Consider the following 27,638-nt stretch of genomic DNA (forward strand, 5'->3'; position numbering starts at 1 on the left):
CGTGGAGCCGGCACTGATTTTACCAGACTGATAACACGCTCCTTAGGGCGAATGTCGTGCATCATACACCAACACAACAACTCTCTCATTTCTCTCTCCTCCAATTTCTCCGTCTTCTCCCAGACTGGCTCTGGTTCACTCCTCGGCTCCGCCGACCACCCCGTGTGCCCCCCCCCAAAAAAAATTGGGGCTGTTTTTGGGAATTTCTATGTGGCCGCGAACCTCTGCGTCGTCGCTGACCTCCCTTATCTCCTTGCGTCTGCTTCCAAGGAAGGCTTTCATGTCCTCCCATAATTTCCTGCCAAGTCCAGGATATCTTCTCCTCCTTGATCTCCTCCCAAGTCCAGGATACCTTCTCCTCCTGGGCACGCTGCTTGGTCCTGATTTCCTGATTTCTGTCACGATCGTCGTAAGAATATTCGGACCAAAGCCCAGCGTGATATGGGTTCCACATATTTATTGAAGTGAAACGCACAAAACAATAAAGAGGAAACGTAATGTCAATGAAGTGCTCACAGGCAACTACACACAAACAAGTTCCCACAAAACACAGTGGGGAAATGGCTGCCTAAATATGATCCCCAATCAGAGACAACAACAAACAGCTGACTCTGATTGGGAACCATACCAGGCCAACATAGAAATAAACAACCTAGATTACCCACCCTAGTCACACCCCGACCTAACCAAAATAGAGAATAAAAAGGCTCTCTATGGTCAGGGTGTGACACAGACACTGTTTGGGATTTGTTCTCTAAGCCCTGCATCTAAAGAGAGAAAGGAGAAATAAACTTTTTCTGAATCAAAGTTTTTGATTTTATTTTTTTTGACTGTGGCATGGTTTTATAGATAGTCATGTTAGCTCTCCATTTGTGGTTATTTGGTCTTCTATTTGGCTGAAACTTTCATAAAACACTTCTGTGCGATGTAACCTTCCAGTAACGTTTTAGAGTGCTAATATTCATGCTAGGGGCCAGGGTTGGCGCCTTGCTCAGTGCGGTATGGAGGATGCTGGCAGATGGTGCTGGGTTTGGTCATGAATGGGACGTCTGAGAGATATGAAACAGGCCTTATCTGCTCAACCCAGTTTGAGTCAGTAACTAGAACCTAATAAGTGAGTGTGAAAGAGCAGGCGGAGAGAAATAGAGAGCATGCGCAGAGAGCCTGGCCCTGTGATGACTATGGAGGGAGAGAGAGTGTGAAAAGGTTGAGGGTGAAGCAATAAGCAGAGAGAGAAACTGGCAGACAGTGTAGGGTGTGAGAGAGATAGACATGGAGTATGTGATGGAGTCACAGGGGGACTGTGAAGAAGAGAAAGGTGGGTGAATATTATAGAAGACAGCTTTTTTGAGGATTGTTTATCTTGTCTCACAGCAATTTTCTGTTGACAGACAGACATGGGAAAGCAGAATGAAATAAATAACTGACCGTTTTACTTGTTTCGCCAGTCTGACCACAGTATAGAAATACCTAAAGGCCTTTACACAGCAACAATCCTTCATGATTTACGGCAGATTAAGGCCAGCCATATGAATGCTTGGAAGAAGATCACTGGGTTGATGCTGTGACTGAGTTCGTCGAACGTATCTATTCTTCACACAGAGATTGTAAGGGGTAAGGTAGTGAACAGTAGCTGCAAAGAATTTCACAGAACACTCATTCAACTGATTTATCTACAGTTATATTACAGAAAGGATTACAGTTTGTTTCTATTTTATAGGCGGTTCTGTGGAAAAGTTTCAGTTAGGCATGCATGTATCATGCAAGTTCATTGGCCCTTCATAATCAGAAGTACTGCAGGAGAGTATGAAAATGTCATATTTATTATATCCTGTTCCTTTGAGATGAGCTTTGTTACCGTACTACATAGATCTAAACGGTGTGAAAAGCCGATATGCGTACATGGTCTCACTGTGCTCAATTCCAGTGCATAACTCAACACCTCAGATTAAACAAGGTAGACTCACAGGGTCTGTTCGTCTTTAAACTTTCAAAGTATTATACTTACAGGTGTACCGTGACAGAACCCATATTTATATTTTAGCTTAAGACTTCCAGTGTTAAAGGGGATTGCTGAAAACTTTGAGACTCAGAGCCAATTGTATCTGCGGTGTGAGAAAGTAGTCTGTACTGCAGTGTGTGAGACAGTGACGTGCGGTAGATAACAATGTAGCCAAGATAAACAAACGATAGCCTCCGATGGCCGCATATTTCATATCCTCCGACAAAATGACATACTCAACTCAGCTCACCTCAGCTCAGTCATAGACCGATGTAGCATCGACAGTTACAACCAATAGGTGGCACTAAAATAACAATAAATGTAAACATTTCATCCGAATAATTTGCAACGCAAACTCCGTAGCCTTTCACAATGGATTTACAATTCTTCCAATTCACCGCACAAACATACACACACACACAATAATATTATTATGTGAAATATTATTACACGCACATATATAATAAATAATGTTCTAACGAAAGGTCCATATCAACAATCAAAATGATTGAAAATGCAGATCAAAACGTTAAAAAAAGTGTCTAATCAAAACGAAATTCTATCTTGATAAATCAAATGCATCAAAGGGATTTTGTCTATTCTCATGTTCATTGAACCTGCAAATTGCAAAGTTAAATGCATTTAGGCCTACCTATCCTTGTAAATGAAGTCCATTCATCATCCTTCACGGTGAACCTCTCTGTGATCCAACCGATCTTAGAAAGTGTCAAACTCTTGTCTCCGGGCATCCACAACTTGCATTAGGTCACTGATACTGTATGTGCACAGCAGAACCCCATTCCATTATTTTATTCTGCATAACACGAGAGTGCATCAGTTTACCTGAAAATCTCCCAATAGACCATCAGCAGGAAGACGGTTGATGCCTTTGACAGCCTGATATCATATCCAGAGGCCATCAAGCAGCGTGTCGTCCAGAATAATACCAAGTTTGCCTTGAAAATCCAACTTGGAAAATTATTTGGGGTGCAGTATAGTGTCCATTTGTCAGGTTGTTATTTCTAGCTAGCTAGATATGTTCAGTTCAAGGTATGCGATTACCAAACGATGTAGAAACGCCCACCTGTGCAGAGCTTACCCCAGGCTTACCTACACAACATGTTTAGTCAAAACGTATGCGCAAAATATGAAATCAGCTCAATGCAACAAATGAAGCTAGGCAAAGCAGCGAGACCCATGCTGACCCTGTTCATCAACAGTGACTGGAGTCAGTAACACGTGTCAACGATTTGAATGGATGGGAATGAAGGCATGCATACTCTGACACCTGTCCTGAGGTTTTGTATGCAGTTTTAGCAAATAGATTTTGAGAATTAAAAACACTAGAATCATTGAGGAAAAAATATTAGATAACAAGAAAGATTGACCATTCTTTATATAATTGTGGCTTTTCATAAGAGCTTTTTTTTATAACGTTTTATTATCACTGGTGTCACCAGCTCATCAGATGGTCAGCAAGAACGGCCCTGGTACAAACAACCTTAAACCCAATGTACTTTAGATATGGGTATTTGTTTTTGTACTGTAGATTATTCATGTGTTGAAGGCACAGCAACAGGCCAAAGTCTGTTTCTCATATTTGTCATGGAAAAAATCCAGGATCAATTTCTCCACATATTTTAATATCAGTATTTAGTAGGGAAATGGGACTGTAATCAGTTCAGATATCTTGACATGAGTTATCTTTCAGTCCAGCATGAATGATAACTCAGGGGGCTTAAGGTATGAGTTTATGGCAGGTCTACCAAGGTTGAAATACATTAAGTTGTTTTACTTGTCATGACTGGTTAAGAGTTCTTCGTGAGATGGGACCAAAATAATTTGTCCAATAGGAACTTAGTATAGATTATCTTTAAACACGATATATTCTTTCCCTTCCTTTACAGCCATTCTCAACATGGACAACACTGTAGTGGACCTTGAGACCTTGCAATCGCTGTATAGCAATGTAAGTTGTTTGTAATGTATTCATGATTATATACTATGCTTTTTTGTTGTAAGTGTTTAATGACAAGAACTTTCACTGAGTGAAAATAGTTTTTGTCAGTGTTTATGACGTGGAATATGAAAGATCAATCAATGGACAAGGAAACATGTCTACATTACCACAAGTCAGGTAAGATACATCAATTACATGTATGCACAACAATATCAAATCAAATTTTATTAGTTACATGCGCCGGATACAACAGGTACAACAGGTAGACCTTACAGTGAAATGTTTACATACGAGCCCCTAACCAACAACGCAGTTTAAAAAAAATATGGATAAGAATAGGAAATAAAAGTAACAAGTAATTAAAGAGCAGCAGTAAAAGAACAATAGCGAGACGATATACAGGGGGGTGCCGGTACAGAGTCCATGTGCGGGGGCACCAGTTAGTTGAGGTTGACTGAACTTTATATTTCTAATAAGCGGTTAGGTATTAAACAATCATTGTTAAAATGTTTGCTCATGATTCATTATTTTAAGTTTCATGCCATATAAAGTGGGGTCTGGAATGATTGACACCATTTTTTGACACCCTTTTTTGTAAAAAAAAAAAGAATATAATATGTTTCTAAACACTTCTACATTAATGTGGATGCTACAATGATTACGGATACTATTGAATGAATAGTGAATAATGATGAGTGAGAAAATTACAGACACACAAATATCATACCCCCCCAAAAATTGTAGTGGTGAGAGGTTAGCATGTCTTGGGGGTATGATATTTGTGCCTCTGTAACTTTGTCACTCATAATTTTTCACGATTAATTCAGGACTATTACTGAGTACCGCTCTACATATTTTCAAGCAAAGTGGTGGCGGCATCATGTTATGGGTATACTTGTAATCGTTAAAGAATGGGGAGTTTTTCAGGATAAAATATAAACGGAATGGAGCTAAGCACAGGCAAAATCCTAGAGGAAAACCTGTTTCAGTCGGCTTTCCACCAGACATTGGGAGATTAATTCACCTTTAAGCAGGACAATAACCTAAAACACAAGGCTAAATCTACACTGGATTTGCTTACCAAGAAGACATTGAATGTTCCTGAACGGCTGAAAATTGTTGTTTAGCACAACAACCAATTTGACAGAGCTTGAAGAATTTGAAAAGAATAATGGGCAAATGTTGCACAATCCAGGTGTGGAATGCTCTTAGAGATTTGCCAAGAAAGACTCACAGCTGTAATCACTGCCAAATGTGGTTCTAACGTGTTGATTCAGGGGTTGAATACTTATCTAATCAAGATATATAGTGTTTTATTTTCATGTATGTTTCATAAATGCTAGACTTTTTCCTCCGCTTTGACATTACAGAGTATTTTGTGTAGATCGTTGACAAAAAATGATAATTAAATACATTTTAATCCAATTTTGTAACACAACAAAATGTGGAAAAAGTCAAAGGGTGTGAACTTTCTGAAGGCACTGTAGGTATCCGTCTTTCGACGCCATTCTCGCCACTGGTGTGAATGGGCAAAGAGCTATATGTTCATCTCATCTGGCCATAGCAACGGTTCCAATCCAAGTGCCATTTAGCAAACTCCAGACATATACATTTGTTGGTTGCTCTCAATAAAGGCTTTCTTCCTGGCAACCCTTCCCTTAAAGCCTATTGGAATGGGGGTGGCGTCTATTTGTAGATTTGGTGAACCGAAGATGCTACCAGGTTATGTAATTCTCCAACTTTGGCCGTTAGATTTTTCTTTGCCTCCCTAACATCTTCCTCACTGTGTGTTGGGACAATATATGCATGTGACCAGTACCAGGCAAGTTTACCACTTTTCCAGTGGTTTTAAACGTCTTAGTTGTTGCCATAATAGTGGTAAGTGGTATATAGTCATTTCATAGCTTTTTTTTACCCATTGCCTGATTTATGAAGTTCAACAACCATGTGTCTCTCTTCGTTCGTGAGTGCTTTGCCTTTTCCCATAGTGATGGATGACAAAGGGATTTTAAATGCATGTCACCTCATGAAACAGGAATCCATGGAAGGCCACAATGCAGTTCCTTAAGATTGCCAATGTGAGTAAGACATTTAAGCGTGTTAACCCTCGCAAGGCTGGAGTGTTTATTGACATATTCAATCTCTCCCTATCCCAGTCTGTCCCCACTTGCTTCAATATGTCCAACATTGTTCCTGTACCCAAGAAAGCTAAGGTAACTGAACTAAATTACTATCACCCTCTGGCACTCACTTCTGTCATCATGAAGTGCATTGAGAGGCTAGTTATATCACCTCCACCTTACCCAACACCCTAGACCAACTACAATTTGCATACTGCCCCAACGGATCCACGGATGACGCAATCGCAATTGCACTGCACACTGCCCTATCCCATCTGGACAAGAGGAATACCTATGTAAGAATGCTGTTCATCGACTACAGCTCAACTCAGCCCCACCCTGTGCAACTGGATCCTGGACTTCCTGAAGGGCCGACCCCAGGTGGTAAAGGTAGGCAACACACCTCCGCTATGCTGATCCTCAACACGGGGGCCCCTCAAGGGAGCATTCTCAGCCCCCATCTGTTAACCCATGACTGTGTGGCCACGAACATCTCCAACTCAATCACCAAGTTTGCAGACGACACATCAGTGGTAGGCCTGATAACCAACAACGTCGAGAATGCCTACAGTGAGTAGGGGGAGCCCTGGCGGAGTGGTGCCAGGAAAATAACCTCTACCTCAACGTCAAAAAAAAGAAGGAGCTGATCGTGGATTTCAGGAGAAAGCAGAGAGAGCAAGCCCCCATTCACATCAACAGGACCTCAGTGAAGAGGGTGAAAAGCTTCAAGTTCCTCGGCGTGCACATCACTGACAACCTGAAATGGTCCACCCACACAGACAGTGTGGTAAAAAAAAGGGGCAACGGTGCCTCTTCAACCTCAGGAGGCTGAAGAAATTTGGCTTGGCCTTTAAGACCCTCATGAAATTATACAGATGCACCATTGAGAGGATCCTGTCGGGCTGTTTCACTGCCTGGTAAGGCAATTGCACCATTCGCAACTGCAGGGCTCTCCAGAGGGTGGTGCGGTCTGCCCAACGCATCACCGGGAGCACACTGCCTGCCCTCCAGGACATCTACAGCACCCGGCATCACAGGAAGCAGGAAGGCCAAGAAGGATTAAGTACCTCAGCCACCTGAGCCGCAGCCTGTTCACCCTGCTACCATCTAGAAGGTGGAGACAGTACAGGTGCATCAAAGCTGGGACTGAAAAACAGCTTCTATCTCCAGGCCATCAGACAGTTAATTATTCACCACTAGCTGTCCTCTGCCCAGCACCCTGCCCTGAACTTAGTCACTGTTACTAGCCGGCTACCACCCGGTACTCTACCCCAGTGGCGCCCCCAGACATTTTTCATAGGGGTGTCCAGATGGGGCCACTGAAAATCTTGGGGTGGTACACCACAACCAAAAGCCATAACTGAATTTCAGGAATTCTATTATGTTGTAGTATATAGGCTAGTTGAAAACTATGTCAATATGAGAGTTAAGGAATCACACACTGATATACTTTGGTTTCTTATTTTACAGTTAATGTTTTAATGTTACTAATTATCTGATGTGCAAAGACTAATACTGGTACAGTTAACGTTTTGAGTTCCACAACAAGCTTGTTTTAATGTGTTGTGTATCTGTATATACATGTGTTAGGCGAGTCATTGTTCTTCAAATAGGCTAGTTGTCCTTTTCCTTAAAAAGACAAATATACAGCTTTAATTTGAAGGAGTACATTGATTGTAAGGAGCAAAACATTTACTGGGAACAAGCCTACTCAAGTTTAAAAACACCACACAGAAGCCTCCAATTCTTTTCAATACAGCTTTATTCGGCTGTTGCTGTGTCTTTTTGTAAACTAAAATATTTTATTATATATGTCCAAAAATGAAGAAAAAAAAAGAAAAAAGCATTATCATTGTACATTTTACTATAGCCAATGCACAACCTATTCATATCCCTGCTTTATTAGGCTACATTCTTTTCAATACAGCTTTATTCACCTTTTGCTGTGTGTTTTGGCAAACACATCCATTAAAATCATCAACATTTATGGCCCTAGCCCTTCTTGACTCTACACCTAACACCCCCAAATTCCTCAATCTCTTGTCACTCATTGTATTTCTCAAGACAGTCTTGATTAACTTTAGCACAGAAAAACTGCACTCACATGCTGCAGTGCTCACAGGTAATGCAAGTGCAATTTTGAAAGGTTTAAACATCTCGTGGAACACCTCCCTATATGGCTCAAGGAAGACTGTGAGCTCTATTAAACTGGTTGGTTCCAAGCCACTAGTTTGCTTCCTATCAAGAATTCGCTTAAGCTGAGGGAGCTCATATTCTAGATCCTCAATGCTGCAGTTGTATTGTGAGGCAAATAGAAACACTACATTAATTAAGGCGTGTATCCTTTGCATTATGACACAATTTTCTTCAGAAAATCTTCTCTTCACCTCAGAGAGAAGCACATCAACAATTGGAATGAATGAACCTGCCCGAAATGACCTCTTTTCTGGGATGACCTGTCTTTGAACTACTGGAGTAGAAATGTAGTACCCTACAAGCCTAGAGCTTGGTGTGACCTGACGCCCTGGAGGGCCTGGAGGTGCAACACCGATGTTGCATTGCTCGGCAAGGGTCACAGTATCAGTCGTGCCCAAATTGACAGGTGTTTTATCTCACCAAAAACATTGGTGAATGTTACAAGGAGGCCAACAAACTGTAGATCTATTTGGACTAATAGACCTCTTGCCTCTACAGCTCTGTCACCAATTCTCTCTTCAGATATACATCTACTGAAAGAAATGATGGCTGGCAGTCTGTCCCTCACTGTCTTGCAAGCATTGTACCTACATACCCACCGTGTCTCCATCAGCCTTTGTAACTCTCTCGGGGCTCGCTGAAACATCTCCCTTTGTACCTCTAGCCACCTTTGGTGCACATATGACCATGACACAACGACATAGAGTTTCTGCAAAAGAAAAAAGAAACAATAGGCTCCAGGGATGCATTTCACACTGTCAACTAATACTACATTTAAGCAATGTGCATTGCAGTGAACATAAAAAGCTAATTGGGCCTCTGATTTAATTTGTGCTTGCACACCTGTGTTCTTTCCACTCATGACAAATGCACCATCATATGCTTGCCCTACTAGGTGGTTTCTGTAGTCAAGGCTTCTGCAGTATTTGTACAATTTTCTGTGCTGCAGCACTCTGCGGCTTCAAAGGTGAGGAAACTTTTAAATATTGACCCATTGTAATAGTATCGAATTACAAAGGACATCTGTTCCTTCTTGCTAATGTCTTTGGTCTCATCGACCATAACGCTGAAAGCCTCACTTTGTGCAACTTCACAAATGATTGAGGTGCGGACCATTTCAGCCAGGCAATCAATTATTTTGTTTTGTGTACTATGCCCAAGGTATGTTGCATTTCTTAGACTTGTCATTTTCTTTAGAATGTGTGATCATGCTTGGCTAGCAGTTCCATAATAGAGAGGAAATGTCCTTTATTCCGACCTTCTGTTTCTTCATGTGTTTCTCATGTGCAATGTTTTGTGTAGCTGTGAGGAGCAGGGTTTCTCCAACAGTTTTAATGTACTCTCTATTTTCCCTCACAAATGTATTATATTCTGCATTTAAGGAGGCTGTGAGAGATTATTTGCTTGCAGTTGACTTTTCATATTCTGCCTGTGCTAACATAGCATTAGTATGTGATTCTGATTTGGCATGACCTACAAATCCCCCATCTTTGTAAGCTGCTTTTTTCCAATTTTGTAACCCCTCTTCAGGTGTAAACACTGAATCACCTGAGGAGGGGAGAATGAAGTGCCGGCAGACATATCAGTAGGCAGAGTCTTTACTCCGAGAGTATTCCAGCCATTTATGCGTACTTGTACCACTCTTTCATGAAGCCCCGTCTTCTATCCCCCTGAAGGGGGGACCCCTCTGCTCTTGACTGGGATATATCTAGGATGAAACAAGAGGCAAAATCAGTTATTCTGATTTTAAAATAATAAAAGTAATAATAATAATAACATGAGTAGCTAGCCCCTCTCCATAGTAATTACCGATTACATTCCTAATATCAGCCTATAAACAATTCTATTCAGACCGCTTGGTTGTCAACATCTGTGACTGTTGTTGCTGCCTGTTCCTCACTTTCGTGCCATGCTGCTGTCTGTTGTTCTTCACTGTGCTCTGTCACTGATGCTGCCTGTGCCTGTTTGTCGCTGTCATGTTCTGCCTCTGTTCTGTCATGCTCTCTCACTGCCTCTGCCTGTTCATTGGCTTGCTCAATGATGTTATAATCATCTTCGACTGCATCCTCACTAACGTCCTATCCTCTGATGCTGGTCCCCTGTCGACTGCGTCTCCACTGTACTACTTTTCTTCTTAAAGAAAGAAGAGATATCCATGGACGTTCTCTTCATTGTCTGAAAATTGGCATAGCTACAGTGACCAATCATAGCTAGTAAGCTAACACTATACCAGCTCATAACGTCAGCTAGCTAGATACTCTGGCAGTCCTAAATTCATCAAGTGGTTTGAAATCATTCAAGAAAGCTACGATAACTTTAACTATAGTTAGCTACCACTCTCTGTGCTGCAGAGTAACCTTAAGACATAAACTAGCTAGCTAGCTAAACCCCCCCCCCCCCCCCCCCCAATCCTGATTTAATTAGGCCCGAGAAGGCTTCGAGGACATTATCACTTTTATACAACGGGTTACCAACATATTCAAATAATGATTGATATATTTTCACTTTTTTTTTATGAACACTCTTGACATTCTCTCAACCAGCTTAACCTGGAATGCTTTTCCAAAAGTCTTGAAGGAGTTACCAAATATGCTGAGCACTTACTGGCTGCTTTTCCTTCCCCCTGCGGTCCAACTCATTCCAAACCATCTCAATTGGGTTGAGGTCAGGTGATTGTGGAGGCCAGGTCATCTGATACAGCACTCCATCACTCTCCTTCTTGGTCAAATATCCCTTACATAGTCAGGAGGTGTGTTGGGTTATTGTAGTAGTGTTTTCTTTGCAGCAATTTGACCATGAAGGCCTGATTCACGCAGTCTCCTCTGAACAGATGATGTTGAGATGTGTCTGTTACTTGAACTCTGTGAAGCATTTATTTGGGCCGCAACTTCTGAAGCTGGTACCTCTAATGAACTTATCCTCTGCTGCAGAGGTAACTCTGGGTTTTCATTTCCTGTGCCGGTCCTCATGAGAGCCAGTTTCATCATAGCGCTTGATGGTTTTTGCAACTGCAATTGAAGAAACTTTCAAAGTTCTTGATATTTCCGGATTGAATGACCTTCGAATCCCAGAGCTGACAACATAAAAATCTGTCGTTCTGCCCCTGAGCAAGGCAGTTAACCCACTGTTCCCCGGGCGCCGAAGAGGTGGATGTTGATTATGGCAGCCCCCCGCACCTCTCTGATTCAGAGGGGTTAGGTTAAATGCAGAAGACACATTGAATTGACATGAATCACATTGACATGACTATATTCAGTTGTACAATTGACTAGGTATCTCCCTTTCCCTTTCATGTCTTAAAGTGATAATGGACTGTCGTTTCTCTTTGCTTATTTGAGCTGTTCTTCCCATAATATGGACTTGGTCTTTTACCAAATAAGGCTATCTTCTGTATACCACCCCTACCTTGTCACAACACAACTGATCAGCTCAAACGCATTAAGAAGGAAATAAATTCCACAAATACATTTTTAACAAGGCACACCTGCTAATTGAAATGCATTCCAGGTGACTACCTCACGAATCTGGTTGAGAGAATGCCAAGAGTGTGCAAAGCGGTCATCAAGGCAAAGGGTGGTTAATTTGAAGAATCTTAAATATAAAATATATTTTGATTTGTTTATCATTTTTGTTATTTATTATTTCATAGTTTCGATGTCTTCACTATTATTCTACAATGTATAAAATAGTAAAAATATAGAAAAACACTGGAATTAGTGGGTGTGTCCAAACTTTTGACTGGTACTGTATATATACATATATTTCGGACTCTGACATTGCTCGATCTGATATTTCTTTATTTTTTTCTTAGTATTTTTGGGAGTTATGTGTATTGTTTTGTTTTGTTCGGTATTACTGCCCTGTTGGAGACAGAAACATAAGCCTTTCGCTGCACCTGCGATAACATCTGCAAACTATTTGTACACAACCAATCAAATTTGATTTAATGTAATTGATTCATTAAAAAAAGTTGAACGTTAATGCAGATTGTATTTTGTTTGTTTTTATTTAGATGAATCTTTAAGGGTGCCAATCACTTTGACATGTATCTTTTTTTTGAGAAAAAAAATATTACTTCTTAATCAGGTAGGCAGGTAGCCTAGTGGTTAGATCATTAGGCCAGTAACCAAAAGGTTGCTAGATCGAATCCCTGAGCTGACAAGGTAAAAATCTGTCTATCTGCCCCTGAACAAGGCAGTTTAAACCACTATTCCTACAGTAGGCTGTCATTGTAAGTAAGAATTTGCTCTTAACTGACTTGCCTAGTTAAAAAAATATTATTTATTTTTTCTGAGAAATTGTACAATATAATAATTTTAAATTTTTTGGGACCGTACAATTTAGCTCAGTATTTGTATGATTTATTTTATATATTTTTTTCTGCTCATCTTTATCAAGGGAGCCAATAATTTTAGACCTGACTGTAGTTACAGAAAGCTATTATTTTATTATATAATGAAATATGTAATAGTCAATCCCCAGTACTAGCAACTAGTTGAAAATCAGTCAGTAATTTATTTTATTTTATTTGAACTACCAAACAAAAACCACAATTCCCATAAATGAAGTGGTCCTTCCTTGGAACATGTAGGAAGGTGGCCTTTTCATAACAGTCTTTTAATCTTTAGTTATTAACAGTTTAATGAATTGGTTCTGGTTGTCAGTTCCACAGCGTCTGCTCTGAACATTACTCTGTATCTGGAGTTTATGTTCCATCTGGTCCACTTGAAAGGCAAACTAAAGAAAATGTGCATTAAATACCAAAACAAACATGGAAACCACAAGCCCTACTGGTATATGTGGTGTTTGGCCACAGAGTCAGCCCCAGTGTACAGTATGTCTGCTGGAAGGAGGTATACAGTACTATTTCTCTAGTAAACATATTTTTAAGCAATAATGCACGAGGGGGTGTGGTATATGGCCAATATACCACGGCTAAGGGCTGTTCTTATACACAGCGCGGAGTGCCTGGATACAGCCATTAGCCGTGGTATATTGGCCATATACCACAAACCCCCGAGGTGCCTTAATGCTATTATAAACTGGTTACCAACGTAATTAGAGCAATAAAAGTAAACGTTTTGTCATACACGTGGTATACAGTTTAAAGGAAGAACCTCGGTCTGATATATCACAACTGTCAGCCAATCAGAATTCAGGGCTCGAACCACCCAGTTTATGGGTTGAAAGGTGTTGTCTCCGCTCTTATAAGACATGCATCAACATACAAGGGGAGTAGAGACATATTATCTGTATCGGATTTTAATGTATCCCTCTCCAATGTTATAATGGGCACTTTTAGTAAGTACAATGAGATAACGGGATAATGTCATAAAGTTTGTTATTATTTAAATGCTTTAGAATAAGACTCCCTAGTACAACCTGCTGGTTGTGAAGGTTCCAATAGCTACAGCCAAGCATTGTCATCAATAGCCCTGCATGACATTAAACCTGTCTCTTTCAGCAGAACATTCAGAGCCCGATGCATTGTTATGTCAATAAAGAGAAAAGCATGAAAAGGGGCATGTTTTTTCAATTTCAACCGTGATACAGTTTTAAGACGCTATGACATTCCTGAGAAGCTTTTGGCTGGACAACACAAGAGGCCCGTCCTTTGACTGCTAGAGCCACATTAATAATATTGATCATGTTAAAATTACTGGGACTTGAGACATGGTGTATTTTTTAGGAAATGTGTCACAACGGAGGATCAAAAGAGTCTTTTAGCGCTTAACCCACCCTCATCTCTCGCACCCCGCTCCCCGCGCCCTTCTCTCTCCTGCCTGAGGCTATGCTATTGAGTTGTGGAGCCAAATTGTTTCTATTTTGTATTGTGAGACTCCATCCTGTCTCCCGGTCTCTAAACCCTAACCACAGTTGGCAGCATAGCCACCATGACTTAGGAATGATGGGTTCTAATGGTTACACCCTCACAGTTCTAGAACACACACACAAACACAGAGCCATGGAGAAGTTCACTCCTCACTTCACAGTAAGAAATGGAGTCACCCTGTCTGTGGGCTCTTACAATAAAACCACTTCTGCTCTCACAACACAAACCCACAGGCAGGAAGGGGTCACTGTGAGGTACCCGTCCCCGCAAATATCAGGAGTCGGAACCTTCTGACACGACTCTTAGAAGTTCAGGGAACCACTCCCAACACCACATTACTTTGCACATGATAAGCAACAACATGACAAACCACAACAGTTACACTCATGAAATCTACACATAGGCTGTGACCACAGAGGCTGAGGGACATTATAACAACACTGTCACTTTGTATGGATAAACACAGAATTGATGACAATGACATACAGCACCAGTCAGAAGATTGGACACAGCTACTCATTCAAGGGTTTTTCTTTATTTTACTATTTTCTACATTGTAGTATAATAGTGAATACATCATAACTTTGAAATAACACATATGGAATCATATAGTAACCAAAAAAAGTGTTAAACAAATCAAAATATATTTGATATTTGATATTCTTCAAAGTAGCCACCCTTTGCCTTGATGACAGCTTTGCACGCTCTTGGCATTCTCTCAACCAGCTTCATGAGGTAGTCACCTGGAATGCATTACAATTAACAGGTATGCCTTGTTAAAAATGTATTTGTGGATTTTATTTGCTTTTTAACCTCTCTAGGGTATGTGGGACGGTAGAATCTCACCTCGTCAACAGCCAGTGAAACTGCAGGGCGCCAAATTCAAAACAACAGAAATCCCATAATTAAAATTCCTGAAACATACATGTCTTTTACACCATTTTAAAGATACACTTGTTGTAAATCCAGCCACAGTGTCCGATTTCTAAAAGGCTTTACGACGAAAGTAAACCAAACGATAATGTTAGGTCAGAGCCAAGTCACAGAAAAACAGCCAAAGAGAGGAGTCACAAAAATAAGAAATATAGATAAAATTAATCACTAACCTTTGATGATCTTCATCAGATGACACTCATAGGACTTCATGTTACACAATACATGTATGTTTTGTTCGGTAGAGTTCATATTTATATCCAAAAATCTGAGTTTACATTGGCGCGTTATGTTCAGAAGTTCCAAAACATCCGGTGATTTTGCAGAGAGCCACATCAATTTACAGAAATAGTCATCATAAATGTTGATGAAAATACAAGTGTTATACATGGAATTTTAGATCCACTTCTCCTTAATGCAACCGCTGTGTCAGATTTTTTTTTAAAGACGACAAATCAACCCAAAGAGATATCCGCCATGTTGGAGTCAACAGAAGTCAGAAATAGCATTATAAATATTCACTTACCTTTGATGATCTTCATCAGAATGCACTCCCAGGAATCCCAGTTCCACAATAAATGTTTGTTTTGTTCGATAATGTCCATCATTTATGTTCAAATTCCTCCTTGTTGTTTACGCGTTCAGTACACAATCTAAACTCACGACGCACGGGCAGGTCCAGGCAAAAGTTCACACGAAAAGTCATATTACAGTCCGTAGAAACATGTCAAACGAAGTATAGAATCAATCTTTAGGGTGTTTTTAACATACATCTTCAATAATGTTCCAACTGGAGAATTCCTTTGTCTTCAGAAATGCGATGGAACTCAAGCTAACTCTCACATGAACGCGCATGGTCAGCGCATGGTCAGCTCATGGCAGACCTTACTTAATCCCCTCTCATTCGCCCGCACTTCACAGTAGAAGCATCATACAAGGTTCTAAAGACTGTTGACATCTAGTGGAAGCCTTAGGAAGTGCAACATGACCTCATTTCCACTGTATCTTGGATCAGCAGAGAGTTGAAAAACTAAAAACCTCAGATTTCACACTTCCTGGTTGGATTTTTTCTGCCATATGAGTTATGGTATACTCACAGACATCATTCAAACAGTTTTAGAAACTGCAGAGTGTTTTCCATCCAAATATACTAATAATATGCATTTCATAGCATCTGGGCCTGAGTAGCAGGCAGTTTACTCTGGGCACGCTTTTCATCCAGACGTGAAAATACTGCCCCCTACCCCAAAGAAGTTAATGCGTTTAAGCTGATCAGTTGTGTTTTGACATGGTAGGGGTGGTATACAGAAGATAGCCCTATTTGGTAAAGACCAAGTCCATATTATGGCAAGAACAGCTCCAATAAGCAAAGAGAAATGACAGTCCATCATTACTTTAAGACATGAAGGTCATTCAATCCGGAAATTTTCAAGAACTTTGAAAGTTTCTTCAAGTGCAGTGGCAAAAACCATCAAACTGGCTCTCATGAGGAACGCCACAGGAAAGGAAGACCCAGAGTTACCTCTGTTGCAGAGGATAAGTTCATTAGAGTTACCAGCCTCAGAAATTGCAGCCAAAATAAATCATTCACAGAGTTCAAGTAACAGACACATCTCAACATCAACTGTTCAGAGGAGACTGCATGAATCAGGCCTTCATGGTCGAATTGCAGCAAAGAAACCACTAATAAAGGACACAAATATGAAGAAGAGACTTGCATGGACTGGTGGAAATCTGACCTTTGGTCTGATGAGTCCAAATTTGAAATTTTTGCTTTCAACCGCCGTGTCTTTGTGAGACGCAGAGTAGGTGAACGGATGATCTCTGCATGTGTGGTTCCCACCGTGAAGCATAGAGGAGGAGGTGTGATGGTGAGGGGGTGCTTTCCTGGTGACACTGTCTGTGATTTATTTAGAATTCAAAGCAAACTTAACCAGCATGGCTACCATAGCATTCTGCAGAAATAAGCCATCCCATCTGGTTTGCGCTTAGTGGGACTATCATTTGTTTTTCAACAGGACAATGACCCAAAACACACCTCCAGGCTGTGTAAGAGCTATTTGACCAAGGAGAGTGATGGAGTGCTGCATCAGATGACCTGGCCTCCACAATCACCCAAACTCAACCCAATTGAGATGGTTTGGGATGAGTTGGAGTTAAGGAAAACCAGCCAACAAGTGCTCAGCATATACAGTATGTAGGAACTCCTTCAAGACTGTTGGAAAAACATTCCTCATGAAGATGGTTGAGAGAATGCCAAGAGTGTCCAAAGCTGTCATCAAGGCTAATGGTGGCTACTTTGAAGAATAAAACATAAAAAATGTTGGTTACTACATGATTCCATATGTATTATTTCATAGTTTTGATGTCTTCACTATTATTCTACAATGTAGAAATAGTTTTAAAAAATAAAGAAAAACTATTGAATGAGTAGGTGTGTCCAAAATGTTGACTTATACTGTATTTCAGTGGTACAATAATAGCACCTCAATCTACGTTCTCATAAAACTCATTCATCAGAAAACAACATTAACTTGAAGTTTAGTGCCATACATGGGAAGTTTAGAAAAAAACTGAGTTGACCAGAAATGTGGGGATTGCGGTGACATTTGGTCCAAGTCATTTTCCAACAGTGCACCTTCCTCTGTATTTGAAATGCCACATGCAACTTTCTTTCATGCTGTTGTCGTGTCTTTGGCTATGCTGGATTAAGTGATATGACATGCTATTCTATAAAATCCTTTCTCTGTAATTAATATTACCTGTGTCCGCCTACCACGCTGCACCTTGGTCCGGTCATTTCCACCGAGACGACGGCCGTGACAACCTGATTGAGCTAATCATGTAAATGTAATTAACTAGAAAGTCGGGACACCACGAAATAGTGTTTATAGAGCTGTTATCTTCTGAATAAACTCTTAAAGACTTATAGCAGTCAATATTAATCGTCACCTTCACGAACCCTGGCTAACAAGTTGAATCAGCAATACAAAATTGGGTTTAATTATTTATTTACTAAATACCTAACTAATCACACAGAATTACATATACACAGAATGCAAATTATGTCATACAGAAAACGTCCCTGGTGGACGGAGCCGACATGACGGCTGGTTACACAAAGGAAAGGGGGTTGGGTTTGAGTGAAAGAGCGGGAAGACTGAGGAACAAAGGGAGAAGCTCTGCTATCGTAAATACAGTATCTTATGCATTCTAAAATTACCGCCCATTTGGAAAAGGGAAATGCATTAAATATTTACTCTGAGCTGCGCTTCGGTAGGTTGGTCGTAGATGCTGGCCGTGTTGCCCAACAGAGATCTTGCTGTCCTCGGAAGAATGTCTCTGGTGGTAAATGGTATACGTTGTAGTATCGTCGTTGTGTGTTAGACTGGATACGTCGTCCGTCCTTTCCTAGCCCATGTTTACAATGGCCGCTGCTAACTCAACGGCTAGGAGGTATCACTTCTGTAGTGAATAAGCGTTCAAAGTTCATACCATTCGCAACCAAAGCTCACGCTGAGGTTGGCTTAGTTCTGTAGTTATTATCTGAATCCTTCTGACATCGGACAGTCGTCCTAATGTACCCGGAACAGAAAGTTATTCGCCCTTTTAACGCAGAGGCTGCAGGCCTCGCGTACTCGGAACAGAAGGTTACATTTTCGTCAAGGGCTTATATAGTGGAGGGAGAGAAGGGTGTGTTTCATAGTTTATAACCCATGTCTCTTCACAGGGGCAGGCCACTGATTGAGCAGAGCTCTAACCTTATGAAAACCCAATTCTCTCATTTGGAAGCTAAAATTACATTTAATCTTTTCACAAATAGTTTCATATTCAAACATTTAAATTGCACAACAATTCCATGTGAATCTGATAACTAGAATGTGTAGACTTTCCCAGGTACAGTTTATGTCGTCCTGTCATCAGTCATAATGTCTCAGATGACAACCGAACTGACATCATATTCATTAAGTACCAACGCATATTTTCAACTGGTTCTATTATCGAAATATGGTTCCTTTCCCCCCACTTGTTTGATGTTCCCAGACTCTCTATGTTTAACAAAGGCTATCCAAGAGTCCTTCAGTAGAGTCAGAGAGAGAGGGAAGGGAGAAAGGTATTTATGGGGGGGTCATAAACCTTACCCACAGGCCAACGTCATGACACTGTCATAGCCAAAGACAAATGCACCAATTCACAGATCTCACCATCATATCTTCTTGTCCCCAAATTACTCCTCACATTGGTACAACCACAAGTTGAAAAAGGATATGTTTTGTGTTAGATGTATTTAAACATGTCGTAAACCAGAACCAGAGCTTGCCCTCGCGGACCCAAGGCTGAGTGTGTTGAATACTAATTTGCCCCGTGTTTGATGCCAATATTTGATGTGCTGCTGCTGAGTTATGCCTGGGCCAGACCCTGGAGTCAACGTCGGCTCCCCTAACCTGCTTCTCAGACGAGCCGGAACTCATGAGAGACATACAGAGTTTACATTTCGCTTTGTCGGACGTTTTGTGGTTTTGCCAGCCTGCACCAGGTCTGTCAACCTCTATTGTCTTTGTCTTTGTGAAATGAGAGGGCATCTCTGGCCTGGTTCATTTTGTATAAAACTGTGGTTTTGTGTCTGGAAAGTGGAAAACATGTTGGAAATCGAAACAATACTGTAGGTTTCACCCTATAGTGTTTATAAAGTATCTACAATGGCTGTATTTGCCAACATTCACTGAAAGTGAAAGAACAGGGTTTGTGTGCATGCATGGTATATCTCAAGTACAAGGTATATTTTGAGTGCCACTTACTGTTTACCCAATATCACACTCCTTACTTATTTCAGAGAGCCCAGCAAGATGAGATGGAGAAGATTGAGAAGCACATCAAATCATCCAAAGGCAAGAATGACGCAAAGCCATTGGACAAGCCTGAACAGTAAGAGCAAATCTTTCCTCTGTGCCAAGTCTGTCCTGTTTCTGTTTCTCGCTCAATTGTTGGTGATAGGAAAGGTCAGGAAAATGGCAATTTCTAAATAGGCCCTGTTTAAGTATTTTAACACTACAATTTTGTTATTTTTCTTTCCAATTTTCTAAGGTTTCTCTTCCAGTTGTCCCAAATCCCCAATTTCTCAGGAAGGGTGTTTTGCATCCTCTTTCAATCAACCTTTGTTGAATGTATCTCCTCCATCCTCCGGAAAGTAGAAATCCTTCAGAGAGTGTGTATGGTAAGTCTCCTCTCCTCTACATCTTTCTGAGAACAGCATGTCGTGGACAATGTAATGTACAGCCATGCATCGAGAGTGTTGAGAACATATGGAATGAGAGCCATTTTCTCTGCAGATGGCAAATATACAGTATGCCTCATTGATACTAGAGGCACTGAACTGAACTATCTCTCTCTTCTTCTGTTTGTCTGTTTACACCTCTGTCTCCTCTTTCTCTTACCAATTCTCTTTTTTATTCTCCTTCTTTTTTTGCTCCCTCTTCTCTACCCCTCTCTTATATATTCTGTCCCTCATTTCTCTACATCTTTCTCCTTTCCTTTCTCCTTCTCTTCCCTCTCTCCCTCCCCTTCCTCTACCTCCATGTCTTTCCCCATGCTGTGTGTCAGACTCTGCAGAGTGCTCAGTGTGTGTTGCAGGTGCTAGGCCTCATCTTAGCTTTTGGGAACTTCATGAACGGAGGGAACCGATCGCGTGGGCAGGCTGACGGCTTCACTCTGGAAATCCTGCCAAAACTCAAGGACGTCAAGAGCAGTGTGAGTGTGTGTTGAGCTCTGACCATAACTGCTCTATTATGGTGCTTAGGCAATTCTTTGCCCCTAAATGAGTGAGTGACTGACTGTTTATTAGATTTTAGTGTATGACCAGTGCTGTCATGTAAGAACATAGTGCTCAGTGTTTACGGTATTGGAATCCTAGAGAGATGCCCATAAAGAACATAAGACACGTTACAAGCTCTAAGTTATGACATTCTCCCCAGCAGAGATTTCACTTGTGTTTGATCCATTGCTTTGAGGTGATGAACTTTTAAGTCCTCTTCAGATATGTTCTACATACCAATCGAAACATTCTGCTCTAAAATGATTAGATTAATGACAAAAAGTAAAAAAATATATATATATTTGGATCTTTTTCCCCCCTCTCTCTTTCAGGATAACTGTCAGAGTCTTTTGTCATACATCGTTGCTTACAATCTAAGGAACTTTGATGAGGTATGTTTTGGTTCCTGTTTATTTGAATCCCTTTCTGATTTACTTAGATATCTATTCAACCACCTTTTCATCTTCTCTCTCACCCGAGGATAGCATGGCTATTCTTATCAAATTATTTATTTTCCTTATTTACAAAAGAAATGAATGTCTCCTTCCCAGTTCGCCTGGACCTGTAGTACGTTAGCTTCCACAGGATCCAAAGGAGGCCTATTGTAAATAATTAGGTTAGCCAGATGAGATGAACTCAGCCAAAAGTATGTTGCCAAAATCAACATACACAACGTGGTTCTGGGCTCCTAATGGCTCCCTAGTAATACTGATGGACATGACGAACGTATGCTTTGATTACAATGGCTCCACTCTAGCTGATGGCCATTACCACCATGCAACATTATCTTACTGGAAATGTTTGGACTACTGATAAGAATGGCAGCGACATCCATCCCAATCTTACCTGAGATGTATGCTGGAGAGGGCTGCTCTGATCTTTGATGATGATTGCCTTTGACTGTGTGTGTGTGTGTGTGTGCTCAGGATGCCGGTAGAGAGACCTGTGTCTACCCTCTCCCTGAACCCCAGGATCTCTTCCAGGCCTCTCAAATGAAGTTTGACGACTTTCAGAGAGACCTACGCAAGCTAAGGAAAGATCTTAATGGTGAGACTGGCTCCCACAAATATATTCTGGTCCATTTGTAGCTCTATTTATAAACCTTGAGCTATATATGTTGAACAGTAGGTAGTAAACCTGAATCAACGTTGATTATGACAGGTGTCACATCATGTTTATGATACCGTTGTGTAGGATTTATGAAAGTATTACTTATTTTAAATGCATTCCTGTATCTCTATAACGGAAAATTCTTCAAAGTTTGCCGAGACATAGTGATGTTTTGATCACAAAACAGGGTCAACAGATAGCATCTGTTTGTCATACAAACCCCCAAACTAGAACCAGATGGAGAGTCAGGAGCAGGCTCCTCTAGAATCTGCTAGGCGCTCTTTTACTGTCCTCACAACACAGAGCTCCAAAAAAAATGAAGGTTCAGGGTGCTTCTTCTACCTGTGTTCCAGCTCATGTCCCTCAGAGAGAGTCAAGGGCCTGGAGAGGCTGCTATGTATGCAGCACCCGCATATGCACATCACAAACCATAAGATCTGAAGGTCCCATAATAAAAACCATCAGTGTACTGTATGGGTAGCAATAATGTTTGACTGCCTTCTAGTTGACCAGGGAACAGAATATTTTTTGTAAGTCTGTGTATCCTTTTCATAATACTTCAAACCAAATACTAGGTCACTTCGCATATAATATGAGTCCAGGTAGCACTTATAAACATGTTAGAGGTTTACAGGGAATTACCTCGATCAGACTAGGGTTAGGCTGAAAGCCTTTCAAGTTTTTTCCCATGGTAACATGAGTCAAAAAGTAGGAATTAGGGAACAACAAAAATCCCTGATGAAGTGTGGAAATCAGATTAAACATTTAAAGCCAAGCTCATGGTTAAACAAATTCCCTATGAGACTGATTGAATGACTGAATGGGGAAACACGTACATTCATTACTCAGTTCTAACTCATTAACACGTTATAGGGGTCAGGTGGGGAAACATTAACGCTAATGGAGTACAACTTTTTTGTATGTGTCGATCAAGAATAATCACCCAAATCTCCTATTCTCTATCAGGTATCTTACCGTTAAACTAATCATGGCTTGTATTTTGCCAACTATGTTTTTTACTGCACTGCAATCAATCTTGTGAAGCCTCTCATTATTTGTGGTGCGTGAAGATCGAGTTGACCAGGTCCATTGGGATACTGACTTGCTTACTCATTCCGCAGGTTGACATTTATTGTCATGAATCTTGTCCTGGAGGCAGAACTGAGTGATTTCTCCTTAGATAGGCAAGCTGCCAAAAAAATAGCTTAATTTAAGGTTAGGCATTAGGGTTAGCAGTGTGGTTAGGGTTAAAGTTAGGTTTAAAATTGTATGACAAATTGTATGACTTTGCACCTGTGCCAGCTAGAGACCACTCTGCAGAGCTGCCTCCAGAACAAGATTCATGACGAAATACACTAACCTGCATGGCAGAGTACCATGATGGCGCATATAAATGCTTCATCACAAACTGTATAGGGTTCACTTTACAGGGACCAGCTGAGTGCTGTAACAGATGTGGGCTTCAATGACAGTTGCCTGGGGGTTAGGTTGAGTAGGCGTCCCATAGCAGTGGGCTTCGATGGCCCTCAGGACAACAGCTAGCTAACTACCTCCACAGAGGGGGCCATGTGGTCGAACAATTAGCTTCGGGAACTCTAACATGCACTTTTTGGATTCATCATGGGCGCTGATGGACCATGACTCTGGAGTGCTCCAAGGGATGCTTAAGGGGTCTGCAGGTTCCAAGGGCATCACTCATTGTTTGGAGAAAAGTAGTAGGGTGAATGGGAATGCATCATGACTGGTTAGCTTAGCCCGTTCCATTATGTTTGGTAACTCTAATTACATAAACAGGTAGAATGTAATACTGCAATGTCAAAAATGGTCTTATGATTTACAAGCTCATTCTTTTTTGGACAGAAAAACTAATTAAAACATGTTTTTCTTTCTTCCTCCTCCACTCCAGTATGCTCGGCCGAGACAGAGATGGTCAACCAGGTCTCTTCTGAAGAGCACTTGCAACCCTTTAAGGAGAAGATGGAGGAATTTCTGAGTGAAGGTGTCCCAGTTGTGGTTACTTTACAAATGACTCAATCACGGAGGCCATTTTTGGTTGTGGGTGAGGCAAATGGACCATTGATCAATGACAAGGGAAGCCATTTTGGTTTTTCAACTGAGAGTCATTGATCCCCCTTATCCTTGGTTAGCTAAACTATAGCTGCCCCAAAGACGAAGGCCAATGACTAATGCCTCAGATATCTCCCTGGATTATGTTCAGTGTCAGAATACCTGAAATGAGGAAGCCATCTTGGCTATGTATATAGAATAGAACGTAGAGATGGGCCATTGATCATCATGCTAACCCTTGGTTAGACTGCACTGCATCTGTGTTGCCAAGACTGATGTCTCAGTTGCTCTCCTGGTTAATGTACAGTGTTTGGAAGGAAGATGTGTACAGACCATCATTCAACTCAGTTTCCATGGGGACCTCTGCTTATCCCAGACTGTATTGAATAACTCAAGGCTATTGTTTCAACTTTTTCCATCTGTTATGATGGGTTGCAGCAGCACTTGGTAGTTGAGCCTTTGACCTCTGTCTGAAAGATATTTCAAGAGCAGACCTACATTTTAGTCATTTAGCAGACGCTCTTATTCGAGAGTGACTTACATTAGTGAATTCATCATTAGACAACAACGTATCACAATCCTAGCAAGTACATTTTCCCTCAACAAAGTAGTTATCTGCAAAGTCAGTGCTAGTAGGAAAAGACAAGTGAATGTTAGTAGTTTTTTTGTGGGGGGGGTTATTTAAGATACTCTTTAAAGAGCTAGTGATTCAAACATTTTCAGAAGATGGGCAGGGACTTTCCTGTTCTGACATTAGGGGGAAGCTTGTTCCACCATTGGGTGCCAGGAAAGAAAATAGCTTTGACTGGGCTGAGCGGGAGCTGCCATCCCATAGGGGTGGGAGGTCCAAAAGACCAGAGATGGCAGAACGGAGTGCTCGGGTTGGGATATAGGGTTTGACCATAGCCTAAAGGTAGGGAGGGGCAGTTCCCCTTGTTGCTCCGTAGGCAAGCACCAAGGTATTGAAGATTATGTGAGCTTCGACTGGAAGCCAGTGTAGTGTGCGGAGGAGCAGGGTAGCATGGGAGAACTTGGGAAGGTTGAACACCAGGTGTGCTGTGGCGTACTGGATAAGTTGCAGGGGTTTGATGGCACAAGCGGGGAGCCCAGCCAACAGAGTTGCAGTAGTCTAGACGGGAGATGACAAGTGCATGGATTAGTACCTGCAGCGCTTCATGTGTGAGGAAAGGTCGTACTCTACGGATGTCAATGCAGGGTCACGCCAAGGTTCTTTGCACTCTGGGAAGGGGACACCATGGAGTTGTCAGCCATGATTGAGAGGTCTTGGAGCTGGCAGGCCTTCCCCGGGAGGAAGAGCAGCTACATCTTGTCGAGGTTAAGCTTGGGGTGGTGGGCCGACATCCAAGCTGAGATGTCTGCCAGGCAATCAGAGATGTGCGTCGCCAGCTGGGTGTCAGAAGGGGGGGGGGGGGGGGGTAGTTCAGTGTCATCCACAGAGCAATAATAGGAGAGACCATGTGAGGATATGACGGAGCCGAGTGACTTAAATAACCGAGGACTGAAGGACACCAGTAGTGAGAAGCAGTTGGAGCAGACACAGATCCTCTCCACGCCTGCTGGTAGGAGCGACCTGCCAGGTAGGACACAAGGCAGGAGTGAGCCGAGCCTGAGATGCCCAGCCCTGAGAGGGTGGAGAGGAGGATCTAATGATTCACAGTGTTGAAGGCAGCAGATAGTTCTCGGAGGATGAAAACAGAGGAGAGAGAGTCAGATTTGGCAGTGTGGAGAGCCACGGTGATGAGGAGAGCGGTCTCATTTGAGTAAGCCACCTTGAAGCCACCTTGAAGCCTGACTGGTTAGGCTTGTCCTAAGAGCGATAACGAGAGAGTAGGTCATAGACAGCATGCTCAAGTGTTTTGGAACTAAAACACAGAAGGGATACCGTTTTGTAGTTTTTGACTTTGGAGGGGTCAGGTGTTGGTTTCTTGAGGATGGGAGCGACTCTGGCCATCTTGAAGTCAGAGGATGCAGCAAGTAGTCAGGTATGAATTGACGAGAGAAGTGAGGAATGCTAGGTCTTCAGAGATGGTCTAGAGAAGGGAAGAGGGGATGGGGATAAGTCGGGAGGTTGTCGGGCTGCCAGACATCATTAGTCGCAGGATCTTATCTGGAGAGAGAGGGGAGAAAGAGGTCAAGGTGTAGGGTAGTTCTGTTAGAGTGGGACCAGTGGAGTCAGTAGGCTAAGTGAACAACGAACAGATGTCGTCAACCTTTTTTTGAAATTGGTTGACAAAGTCATCTGCAGAGGGATGAGCAAGGGTTAGGAGGTGGTAGGCGAACAGCTTCTAGTAAAGATTAGCTCAAGCATATTGCCTGCCTTGTGAGTGGGAAGGGACTGGGAAAGAGTGAGGTCAAAAGAGGAAAGGAGTGGAAAGAAATTAAGTAGCTTATCAAGGTGTCGAGCTCATTGAACTCTCCAAGAGCACCTGGTGGACGATAGATGACAACAATGTTAAGCTGGAGTGGACAAGTGACAGTAACAGTATGGAATTCAAATGAGGAGAGAGACATGTGAGATGGGGGGAAAGAAAAGATCTCCACTTAGGAGAAATAAGTAGCCTTGTGCCACCACCGCGATGACCAGATGCTCTCCGACTATGAGAGAACACATAGTCAGATGACCAGAGAGCAGCTAGAGTAGCAGTGTTCTCTGGGGTTATCCATGTCTCCGTCTGGGCCAAAAAGTGTAGCGACTGAAGAGCAACATAGGCTGAGATGAATTCCGCATGGATTGTGCGCGCAGGGTATACTAAATTAGAAGGGGATGTAGCCAAGGGGTGGGGAGCGTCTGTAAAACCTACAGGGAGAGAAGCGAACAGGGATAGGAAACACACACATACTTGACAAAGCTGCAAAAGAGCAAAATGAGATCATCAGAAGATAACTAGGTAAGATACTCAAGTGAGAGAGTGATGTCGAGCCTTCCTCCTCTTTCCTTCCTCAAACCGCTTGGCAGAAAATCTTTGTTTCAGCGACAACACCACCGCTTGACAAGACCGCCAGCTGCCACTGAAAAAACACTCGAGACTGAAGCACTAACACTAATCGCTTATTGCCCAGAAGAGGTGAAAGATGCAGCTCTCAGCACTAATTGCTGATTGCCTGGTAGAGTTGAAGAAAACACAGAAAACACCCCCTACAACACAAGACGATTACTCAAATATGCCTGAAACTAAGTCAACAGAAACTGTCACAAATAATGAGCAATCAGACAGTTCAAACAGCAATGATTAAGTAGGCTACTAGGTAGGACAGCACTTGAATTCAATTGCCCTAGCAAGACAATACCAACAGATACTTATTGAATAAAAAACAGATACTTTTTTCTCTTGTAGGAGCTGATATCCTTCCAAACTATAAATGAGGTACATCCAGGACAAATATGAACACATAATGAGGGCTGTAGGCAGAATTGGACCCTGACAAGGTAGATAGTGTAATCTAGAGGTGAAAGATACAAACACCTATTTAGGCGAGGTGCTACTTAGCGGAGTAGAACACTTGAAAATTTAAAGGAGAGCCACACACTCTAGGAGCTCAGATGTAATAATTGAATAACCTAATATCCAACGTTTCAACAGACA

General features: G+C 41.7%; 1 protein-coding gene across 1 annotated transcript in view; it reads left to right on the top strand.

Moving 5' to 3' along the window:
* Nucleotides 1-27,638, top strand: part of LOC120045904 (formin-2-like) — a 75,517-nt gene that overhangs the window by 25,226 nt on the left and 22,653 nt on the right. Inside the window, exons 6-12 of the mRNA XM_038990833.1 lie at nucleotides 3,910-3,971; nucleotides 19,879-19,970; nucleotides 20,130-20,259; nucleotides 20,646-20,792; nucleotides 21,189-21,248; nucleotides 21,783-21,903; nucleotides 23,873-23,965. Of these exons, the coding sequence (XP_038846761.1) occupies nucleotides 3,910-3,971; nucleotides 19,879-19,970; nucleotides 20,130-20,259; nucleotides 20,646-20,792; nucleotides 21,189-21,248; nucleotides 21,783-21,903; nucleotides 23,873-23,965 (705 nt within the window). The remainder of the gene's footprint in view (nucleotides 1-3,909; nucleotides 3,972-19,878; nucleotides 19,971-20,129; nucleotides 20,260-20,645; nucleotides 20,793-21,188; nucleotides 21,249-21,782; nucleotides 21,904-23,872; nucleotides 23,966-27,638) is intronic.

The sequence above is a fragment of the Salvelinus namaycush genome, chromosome 4 (genome assembly GCF_016432855.1).
Source record: "Salvelinus namaycush isolate Seneca chromosome 4, SaNama_1.0, whole genome shotgun sequence".
Taxonomy (NCBI): domain Eukaryota; kingdom Metazoa; phylum Chordata; class Actinopteri; order Salmoniformes; family Salmonidae; genus Salvelinus; species Salvelinus namaycush.